Below are 10,930 nucleotides of genomic sequence, written 5' to 3' on the forward strand. Positions count from 1 at the left end.
TCTTGCTGTAGCACACATCTGAGGCTGGGCTTTGCTCCAGCAGAAGGCAGAACCGTGCTGCCTCTCCACGGGTTCACTGGAAAAGCACAGGAGTGTCTCCTTCTGCCCAAGATTTTGATTAAAGACATAAGCAAAGCTCTTTTTCACCATGCTGCACTCAAGAGTCCCTCGTGTTCTATCCAGACTCAGACTCTCAACCTCCACTTCTCCCTGGAGATCCCTCCAAGGGCCTTGGGTCGCCTCACACTGCAAGGTGTGAGCACATTGAACACTCTCAAACAGGGTCAGCTATCATTTATCATTACTTTTAATGACTTATCCATTATGCTTCTTAATTATGTTCTTATTTCTTTCAAAAGGCTTGGCCAACAGCTCAGGAAGGCAGGGCTGAGCTTGCACTGTGCCCCAGGCACCCAGAGCTCTGCTTTTAGGTAAGACCTCCTGAAGAACTGGAGTGATAATCCGGATCCTGCAGCCTTCTAGACAGGACTAGTCCCAGTGCAAAAGGTTTCAGGTGCACACACAGCATACTGCAATTCTAAACAGCTCCCACAGACAGAAATGTATGGCAGGTCTGCTGCTCACGAGAGTGAGTCTGAAGAGCTGCTCATTGAGGGTGGCAGAGGGGCTCAAGCCTGAGTTCTTGGATTTGCAGACCCATTGCCCACAGGAGCAAGTCTGAAGAGCTGCTCATTGAGGGTGGCAGAGGGGCTCAAGCCTGAGTTCTTGGGTTTGCAGACCTGTTGCCCACAGGAGCAAGTCTGAAGAGCTGCTCATTGAGGGTGGCAGAGGGGCTCAAGCCTGGGGTCTTGGGTTTGCAGACCTGGCCACCAACCCTGCAAGTCTAGCACACGTAATTGCCTTGAAAACCCAAACCCAAAGCAGAGGCGGCTGTGAGCAGGGCAGGACTCGTCCCAGCCGCTGCTGTGTGCACACAGCGGCTGTTTGAAGGCTCACTGAAGCCTCTGCCCTCTCTGTTTGTCAGCAACTGCTCAGGCTGTGCCTCTGGCCAGTGCTGTTTACATTTCCCACTGGCTGGGGGAAGGATCACTCTTTGCAGAGTGGTGGAATGAAGAAAATGCACAAATAAAGGCTTTGAAGAGCTTGTGAGTTTATCATCACATCAACAGCTTTCTGGTGCTGGCTGGTGGTGGCTCCTCCGTCTTAAGTGGCTGTCCATGTCCAAGCAGCGCTCCTGAGGAAGACTCCGGACCATCCACCATCATTATTACACAGCTAATGGTGACAAAGGCTCACGATCCTCTGTCATGTCTTCTGGAAGGCTTCCAAGACCTCTGCTGGCCACCTGAGATCCTAAGGGAAGGTCTAATCCCCTTACAAAGGGGACACAGCTTTCTTCCCGTTCGCCCTTTCTCCAAAGGGTTCCTCATCCTTCTCTTTGATGGAGAACTTTTTCCTGAAGGCTTGTGTCAGGCTGGAGGAAGAACCTTTCCTGAGGGTGCTCAGCCTCTTCCGAAAGTTGCCTCCCGAGAAGAAATAGAGGAGAGGGTCGAAGCAGCAGTTGGCAGCTGCCAAGGGGAGGGTCACCACGACGGACTTCTGCAGCTTGACGGCGTCCTCGCAGCCGGTGTTGAGCCGCAGCACGTGGAGGTGGACGGTCCGCAGGACGTGGTAGGGGGTGAAGCTCACCAGGAAGGTGAGCGTCACGATGACGATCATCCAGACGGCCTTCCTGCGGCTGCCCTGGTTCTTCCTCAGCGAGTTCTTCAGCAGGGTCCTTATGATCATGGTGTAGCAGATGGTTATGACGACGAAGGGGACGATGAAGCCCACGAAGAGGGCGATGAGATCCAGGATCACCACCATGTTTGTCTTCTGGGAGTCCTCGGGGGGTTCGAAGCACTTGGTCTTGTTGCCGCGGCGGTAGGTGCCGTTGCGCAGGAAGGGAGTGCTGGTCAGGGTGACGAACAGCCAGACCCCCACGCAGACAAACTTTGCCTTCTTCTCCGTCACCAGGTGGATGTTCTGGACCGGGAAGACGATGGCTATGCAACGGAAGAAGCTCATGGCGGTCATGAAGAAGATGCTGCAGTACAGGTTGACGTAGAGGGCGTAGGAGCTGATCCTGCAGAGGAGGTCGCCGAAGAACCAGTTGCCTTTGTGGACGTAGTAGATGACGCGCAGAGGCAGGGTGCACACGCAGAGGAAGTCGGACACGGCCAGGTTCATCATGTAGACCTGGAAGGCTGTCCTCTGCTGGTAGGTTTTGATGAGGACGTAGAGCACCACCCCGTTGCCCACGAAGCCCACGATGCTGATCATGGAGTAGAGCGTGGAGTAGACGCGGTTCCGGAAGTCATCGATGGAGTGCTGGCACGACAGGTTACCGAGCAGCCCCGACATCTTGCCTGCCTCTGGCGCTGCCCTTGCCTGGCGATGAGAGTAAGGCCTGAGGAGGAAGAGCTCAGGTGAGCTGTGTAAAGCAGCACATGGAAATAAACCCTCATTTTTAAGTAGGAGGAAACGGCCTCAAGTTGCACTGGGGTAGGGGTTTAAGTTGGATGCGAGGAACAACTTGTTCCCCAAAAGGGCTGTCAAGCCCTGTAACAGGCTGTCCAGGGCACTGGTTGAATCCCCATCTCTGGGGGGTGGTGGTGTGTGTTTAAAAGCCATGCAGATGTGGCAGAGGTTGCCCAGAGAGGTGGTAGATCCCTCTTCCCTAGAACCATTCCGGGTCAGGTTGTTTGAGGCTCTGAGCAACCTTCTGTAGTAGTCCCTGCGGACTGCAGAGGGTTGGACTAAATGACTTTTAAAGGTCCCTTGCAACCCAAACCAACCTGTGACTCTGTGAAAAACCTTGTCCCACACAGAGGAGGGGATGGGGATCTGTGCAGAGCTATGTTATTGTGATCATCCACCACAGCCACCCTGACCGTGGTGCCAACAACTAGGGATGTACAATGAGTCCAAGTCAACCAGCACCAGTACAAGAGGACACAGTCTCAAGCTGTTCCAGGGGAAGTTTAGGCTGGAGGTGAGGAGAAAGTTCTTCACTGAGAGAGTTGTTAGCCATTGGAATGTGCTGCCCTGGGAGGTGGTGGAGTCACCATCCCTGGAGGTGTTCAAGAGAGGACTGGACGTGGCACTTGGTGCCATGGTTCAGTCATGGGGTCTGTGGTGACAGGTTGGACTTGACAATCTTTGAGGTCTCTTCCAATCTTGGTGATTCTGTGAGAATCACATTTAAGGTAAGTCATAGAATGGTTTGGGTTGGAAGGCATCCCCCAAAGTCACCTAGTTCAACCCCCCTGCAGACAGCAGTGCTCATTTGAGTGCAGTGATACATGAGGCTCTTCATTTGGGTTGTCATAAAGTAAAGCAGGAGAAAAAGCACACACTTACATATTCTCCCCCTCCCTCCCACCCCCCATTCATTTGCAATTTCTCATGCTCCAAACACAGAATCTGACTTGCAGTGAGACCTTGCAAAGCTGTGGTGAGAGCTGCAGGCTGCATGCAGGATGAAATACCAGGACTTAAGAAAAACCACCCTGAAAGCAACAGCTAGGGAGACCTGCACCGTGTATGTGCTCAACACTGATGTTAAATTGCATGCATTCTCACCCATAAACACAGCCTGGCAGCATTAGAGTGGAATTTCTCTCTGCCTCCAGGATTTACTGGGAATCCAGAACCTCGCTGGGGTGCTCAAGGCTTCCAGGTTTCAGTCAAGTACATTAAACCCCAGCACCTACCAGCACAGAGGAGATGAGGGAAACCTCGAGGCAAGAGAGGATGGTTTTTCTTTCCTCGGGCTACTTCGGGACTCGCTGGGGTGCCTGAGCCACCAACCCTGTGACTGCACAGAGGTCTTTGGCCAGAAGAGGCAGCCGAGGCTCGGCACAGCTGTCACAGATCAGAAGGCAGCAAATTCACAGCCACGTCCCCTCCACACCCCACAGATGCTGCCCTCGCTGCAGCCTGGTTCTGGTGGTGGCAAAATTCAGATCTCAGACCCAGCTTGGATGAGTCTGGGGGCTTCTCAGATCCAGAGGATGGGAAGCCCAGGGTGGGTCTGAGCACCAGCAGACATCACTCCTGTGAGCTTCTCATGGCTCTATCCATCTCTCCTCTGCAAGGACCAGCCAGCAACATGGAGCTGCTGCCCTGGTGGAGCTGTGAGAGGACACCAAGCCCTGGGTGCTGCTGAGATCCTGCCTTCATCCCACACTCGTGGCATCTTTGCTTGCCTGAGGGCTTCACTTCAGGCTTGAGGTTCAAGTCATGAAAAGACAACACCCCAACAAAAGGCTAAAATGAAGCTTGTGGTAACACTGGTCTGGTGAACCCATTGTTTGGGTGGAGCAGATAGTGCAATACTCTGAGTTTTAAAAGCTCATTGCTTGTGCTTTTGAACTGTCAAGATAATCTAAGAGAGGTGCTGAAGCACTTCCTAGGGTTACCCTTATCTCTGGGTTAGTGCTGAGCAAGCAGACCTGCCAAGCAAACCCTTCCACACTGTGCACTGCATGAACACAGCAAGGTCAGTGCCTCAGCCAGCTCAAGAACTCGTCTCTGAGCTTCCCATGGCATCACAGATGTGTTTAATGTCTGAGAAAAGACCTAACACAACCAAGGTGTTTGAGATCAAGAGGCTGAAATGAGCTCTTCTGAGCACTGAGGCTTTCCCCATCTGCCTGCACCCCCAGGCAGCAAGGACTGGGATGAAGGAGGAGTGGAAAATGGGACAAACTAAGATGCATGGCCAGCTCATGGGATAGAGAGTTTGTCCCAAAAGCAGCAATGTGATGCAGCACTCAGAGACAGGGCTGCAGGTGGAGAAGTGGAGAGGAACACTGAGGGGAACCAGGCAGTGCAAGCAGAACCTGCATCCCCTGCCCATTTGGGCTCAGATGCTCATGTGGCTTTCCAGAGAGCATGAGCCACGTGTGTCTGCAGAAGGACTTGTGACCTTCTGCCACTGTGGGCTTCTGCCCATTTAGCTGTCCTGCCTGGGAGAGAACCAAGGGAATTACAGAATCCCATGTTGGAAGGGACCTCGAAGATCACCTGGTCTAATCTTTCTTAGGAAGAGCCAGGTCTAGATCACGAGGAGATAAACATTTCAGCCCATTAGCTAAACTTCCTTATTTGATCTTTGTGCCTGGGCACACTGCTCATATGGCTTTGAGCTGCAACATAAACATTCCATCACCTTTGGGGACAAACCTTCAGCCTTCCAGCTGCTGTTGTTAGAGGCGTTAGCAGAGGGTGAGCAACCACACAAGGGACTTGTCTGGAAGACAACTACAACCTGCTGCCTGGAGGATGTCTAAACAGGATTTAAAGTGGTGACTAAAGGAAAGCTGCTGAGTTCAATACTGAAGTGGGCTGTTGAAGCATGAGAGAGCCCCACAGCTAGAAGTATAGCTGGAAAGGCCAAACCCCCCAACCCACATTTCCTAGCTGAGGCTTTAGACCAGGTTAGCATCACAAAGACAATTCTCACTCCTGCCACGTTTTATTTCACAGAATGCTTTGGGTGGGAAGTGACCTCCAAAGGTCATCTCATCCAATCCCCCTGCAGTCAGCAGGGTCATCCCCAGCCAGATCAGGCTGCTCAGAGCCCCGTCGAGTCCAGCCCCAAACGTCTCCAGGGATGCCTCCCTTGCCCCAACCCCAGGCAACCTGCTCCACTGCCTCACCACCCCCCACAGCAGAGAACCTCCTCCCAATGCCCAATCTAAATCACAGAATTGTTGTGGTTGGAAAAGACCTCTAAGATCGCCGAGCTGGGGCTCATCAGGGCTGTGCACGAATTAGGAGGTGAGGTGGTGATCACCGGCTGAGAAAAGCCACAGGAGATAAGCAAACCCCGGCAAAGGAGCACCGCCGTCTTGCTCTCCCTGCCTCACGCAGCACACCTGGTTCACAGCTGTCATAAGCAAACTACACTACAGTTAAGTACACAATCCTAAAGCACACGACCCAGGAGGATGCTGTTGCTTGTTTTGAGCTCAGAAATGAAGCACCACTGGTCCTTGGACCACTGCGAACCCCGAGAAAGGATTAGGAGCTGCTTCAAAACACCTCAGAACGAACTCCCTTCGGCAGGAGGAATAGGCTTTGGGCTTAGAAAGAGGAGCAGAACGAAGAACCCCAGCAAGGAGCAGCAGCTAGCGAACCCCCCGGCTCCTTAGCGCTGTGTAACCTTGCTCCGCGGGCACGAAGCCGGCTGCAAACCGCCTCCCGAGTCAGGATCCTGCCGCTGCCCGGGGACTGAGCCCGGGAGATCCGGCCCGGCACCCCCACCTCCTAAAGGAGACGACCCCTATGAAAACTCACCGTAGCCGAGCCGGACCGCAGCTCTGCCGGGGCCGCCCCTTCGGAGCCCTTAAAGCGGGGCGCGCCCCGGCCGGCCCCGCCCCACCGACTCCAGCCCCGGAGGGCTGCCGGCCGCCCCCGCCCCGCTTCCGTCGGGGAATGCTGGTCCCTGCTGGGAGAGGTAGGGCTGCCCCGCTCCCCCTTGCTCTGGTGATGGGGCAGCCCTTTGTGGGAAGCCCTAGTGTGTGGTGGGGGTGGCTCCAAGCTGCACCTACTGCAGCATCTGAGACCTGCCGTGAAGAACAGCTGCTCAGAGCTGCATCCCCAGCTCCTGGAACCCACCTGGTGCTGGTGTCCCCTGGTAAAACCTCGGCCAGCTCCTTTGCGATGAGCCGGTGTAAGCAGTGACAGAGGGCGCTCCTGCCCTAAAGGCGTCTGCACCAGCAGCAGGGCAAGGAGGCTTCTCCTTCCCCTGTACTCAGCCCTAGCGAGGCTGCAGCTGGAGCACTGAGGCCAGTTCTGGGCTCCCCAGTTCGAGAGGGAAATACTGGAGAGAGTCCAGTGAAGGTTATGAAGATGCCAACCGCACTGGTGGAGGCAGATCTTTACACCTGGTGGCAGGTCAGCCACTGGAAAATCCTGACTTCCAGTTGCACTGAACCAACACATGCACCTCAGAAGAGCTTTTCCTGCCCTCAGGTGCCAGCTTTGCCCCTCTGCTGCCCTGGAAGTGGTGGCAGCATGCCATGGTTCTCAAAGGTACAGCTCCTGGGATCTTGACCACAGACAACAGTAGAACTGTTTGGCCTGTCCCCACATCATCCTCATCCCTGCAGCCCTGGGTCAGAGACCAAGATGAGCAAAGCTCTCTGCCAGACTTTCCTTGGATTGGAAAGGTCACACAGAGATGCTGCAGTGGCCAGGAAGGAGCTGGCCACTGACAACCATTTGGGAGCCAGAAAGGTGATTTTCTCTCATCTGGCCCCTGGCAGGCACTCCAATAGTAAGCTTTAGATCCCATGGGAAATAACAATACTAAATTACACTTCCTCAGAATTAACTTCAAAGTGGCAGGCACACACACAGACTGAAGCAGAGTAACCAGCTGAACGCTGCCTTCTGCTCCTGGGACATACATCTCAGCACGTCCTCCCTTTCCCATCACAGCTCTATGATGTGGAGGTCATGTAAGGGTCCCCTCCCTGCCTCTCCATGCCCCTGTGTATGAGGCTGCTCCTGTCCACAGCCCAGCTGCTGCTCAGCAAGACACCCCACGCTCATTTAGGGGTGCTCAGTGCAGGAAGGAAACATTCCTGCTCTAGGACTTGCTCCCCCAGGTTGGCATGGGTGGAATTCCATGGGGAGGAAAGCACGTGGTGAAAAGGAGAGGGGATTCTTCCAGCCCTGCTCCCACAGGAGCCCCTTGGGCCCTAGTGTCATGGCTGTGGCTGGTCCTGTGGCTCTTTCTGAAGGGAAGGGACTGGTGCTTGGTGCTTATGAAGTTTCTCCAGCTTGTAGGCTTCCTGTAGGCTGCTTCTATGTCTTCCAGCACAACATTGGGTAATAACATCAACAGATCTCCTGCAGAGGGTTGGGCAGTGACATCCAGGCTCTTGGGCTTCCCAAACTCTCCTCACTAACAGAGAGCAGATTCCAGCAGCAGGAGGCACCCAGCCCAAACTGCCACGGTGTCAGCTGGATAAGAGCCAGAGCCTTTGCCTGGGGCAGGACCAGAAAGGGCAACCCAGAGGCATGCAGGGGCAAAGGGATGAGCGAGGCCCCGTGCCAGTACTGAGGTGGAAAGGTGGCACCAAGGGTCTGTGCTGTGAGAGCTGGAAGGGTGCACAGCTGAGCAGTGTCTGGGGGAAGGCTGCTGGAGAGCACCAATTCCACATGGAGCCCCCTCAAAGCTTTGAAATCAGTGGTTTAGTTCCAAATCAAAGCCTGATCATCTCCCAAGAGCCACTTGGCAGCGTGGAACGCTCAAATCATAGTTTCATGGAATAATGCAGGTTGGAGGGGACCTCAGGAGATGTCTGGTTCAACCTTCTGCTCAAACCAGGCCAGGCCAGGTTGCTCAGGCCTTTATCCCACCTGCTCTTTAAGACTCCCAAGGATGGAATCCTGAGCACCTCCCAAACTGTGCAGCCCACTGCACCACCTCCTGTTGTGTGCCCTGGTTCTGTACTTTGCTTTGGCTGTGGTGCCCATGGTGGTGTTACTTGGTTCTGCCATTCCTTCTGCTTTTGTGGGTCAACTTTTTTTCCCCCTTCTTGCTATTCCTTCTGCTTTTTGCTACTCAGCTTTGTTATTTCTTCTCCTTTCTCCTTGCTGTTCCTTCTTCTTATCTTTTCTGCTGTTTACTCTCACAAACAGGAAGGTTTCTGCTTGTGAGGTCAGGCTGAGGTTGGAGTGGGATTAAGAAGTCTGCTGCTCCAGATGTGCTGGCAGAAGAGGCAGACTTACAGCATAGGAAGGGTTTCTTCACTGGCTTCCTACAGAGAGGTTAAACTGTAGCTCTGCTACAAGGCCAAGAAGGCACAAGGTATTTGATGGGGTGCAGACACGATGAGCAGGACTGGGGTGCACACTGTGAGGAGCTGGATGAAATCTTTAGTCCTCTGGAATGGCTGGCTGGAAGAGTTGGGGGTGTGGTGAAGGCTGAAAGTAAAGAGGAAAGAAGAGAGAAAGGGATGCCAGCAAGGGAAGGAGGGCTGCCCTTCAGCACCTGGGACTGGGCAAGGGCAGCTGTCCCCTCTCATTTCACTTCTACTGCACTGCAAAGTGATCTCTTTGCTCTCCTTCCAGGTCCCTAGAAGTCTGGGCTAACAAACTGACAATCTGAACTCCAGCCATAGTGTGGAAGAGGTCATTTAGCTGCTTTAGTAAACCACATCACAGATGCTGAGGAGATGAAGCAGCCACCACCCTGCAGACTTTGCTCAGGGACTTTCAGAGCACTTTGGAGAGCTGAATGATGTGGCAGATGTTCACAGACACCTCGGTGAAGCTCATTAGTGGCACTTCCTGCATGCCAGCAGATGTCCATGTGAGTGGTGTCTGCATTGGAGGCATCAGCTCCTCCAGTGCTTCCCCAGAGGAACTTGCCTAGATAAGATGCCCTTTGCCTGCTATGAAAAGTGATTATTAATTAGCAACACAAATTTTAATGGCTTGGCAGGTAACCAGAGGCTGAAGATGTGTTGTGTTGGTGCTTAATAAGGGCAATTTGATGCTTTGATGGTGAATCAGCCTGATTCCCCTCTCCAAGGACAATGGGATAAGGCAGATTTAAGGGCATGGGCATTGGAGATCTGCCTGGGACCATCTGGAAAGAGCCTGATCATAGCATCATAGCATTGCTAGGGTGGGAAGGGACCTCAAGGATCAGCCAGTTCCAACAACTCACACTACAGCAGGTTGCTCAGAGCCACATCCATCCTGGCCTGATTTGTCTTTTACCTCCCTGTGGCAATTCCAGGATTGGCTTTACAGGCTGCTGAACACCTCTAGATCTTGCTGTCATCATAGAATGGGCTGGGTTGGAAGGGACTTCCAAAGGTCATCCAGTCCAACCCCCTCTGCTCTCAGCAGGGGCATCCTCAACTAGATGAGGTTGCTCAGAGCCCTGTCAAGCCTGACCTGGAATACCTCCCATGGATGGGGCCTCAACCACCTCCCTGGGCAACCTGTTCCAGTGTTGCAAAACCTTCATGGTGAAAAGCTTGCTCCTGGCATCCACTCTGAATCTGCTCTTCTGTAGTCTGAAGCCAATGGCAGGCAGAGATCCCTGGTGCCTTGCAGCTTAGCATCTCAAGTCCCTTTCATGGTTAACCACCTTGGAAAAGAATAAAAGCTAAAGCAATTGCAGAGAGTCTTGCAGTGCTGATTTGAGAAGCCAGGGTTTCCCTGGGCTGTGGTTTGTTTTAGAGTCCCAGCATGTCAACCTGCAAGACAGAGGGAAGCCACTTTATCAGAGGATCTGTCCTGATACAGCCAACTGCTGCTTCCTCTTCCTGTTTTTGTTCACTTATCAAGCGAGGGCTGCAGCAGAGGGGGGACTTGGGGCTTTCTTTAAGCTGTGTCTTATGTCACAAGTCACACTGTGTGCCCCAGACACACCAGTCAAGGGCTGAGCCACCTTCAGCATCCCTTTGGGGATGACCCCTTTTCAGGCAACACAGCAGAAGGCTTTTCCCCATGCCTGGAGGCTTCATTCATTTATCACACACTCAGAAAGCATAGTAGAATAGAACAGAACAGAATTAACCAGGCTGGAAAAGACCTTTGAGATTGAGTCCAACCTATCACCCAGCACCATCTAACCAACTAAACCATGGCACCAAGTGCCACATCCAGGCTCTTCCTAACCACCTCCAGTGATGGTGACTCCACCACCTCCCTGGGCAGCACATTCCAATGGCCAAGCTCTCCTTCCATGAAGAACTTTCTCCTCACCTCCAGCCTAAACCTCCCCTGGTGCAGCCTGAGACTGTGTCCTCTTGTTCTGGTGCTGGTTGTCTAGGAAAAGAGACCAACCCCCACCTGGCTACAACCTCTCTTCAGGCAGTTGTAGAGAGCAAGAAGGTCTCCCCTGAGCCTCCTCTTCTCCAGGCTAAGCAACCCCAGCAATGCTCCAGGCTGG

The 10,930-nt window shown here is 53.4% G+C and overlaps 1 protein-coding gene across 2 annotated transcripts; it reads right to left on the reverse strand.

Annotated features, from left to right (window-relative positions):
- Positions 1-320: 320 nt before the first annotated feature.
- Positions 321-10,095, reverse strand: CYSLTR1 (cysteinyl leukotriene receptor 1). Of its 2 annotated transcripts, none has more exons than XM_068157491.1 (2): positions 9,995-10,095; positions 321-2,410 (listed from the first exon to the last, which is right to left on the reverse strand). In XM_068157491.1, the coding sequence occupies exon 2, from the start codon at positions 2,362-2,364 to the stop codon at positions 1,336-1,338; it is 1,029 nt and encodes a 342-aa protein (XP_068013592.1). In that variant the 5' UTR covers positions 2,365-2,410; positions 9,995-10,095; the 3' UTR covers positions 321-1,335. The 2 variants fall into 2 exon arrangements, with proteins under 2 accessions (XP_068013592.1, XP_068013591.1); XM_068157490.1 differs by lacking the exon at positions 9,995-10,095 and adding an exon at positions 6,307-6,312.
- Between the last annotated feature and the right edge of the window lie 835 nt (positions 10,096-10,930).

This window comes from Melanerpes formicivorus, unplaced genomic scaffold, assembly GCF_026170545.1.
Source record: "Melanerpes formicivorus ecotype bairdi unplaced genomic scaffold, bMelFor1.0.p_v2 SCAF_37, whole genome shotgun sequence".
Classification (NCBI taxonomy): Eukaryota; Metazoa; Chordata; class Aves; order Piciformes; family Picidae; genus Melanerpes; species Melanerpes formicivorus.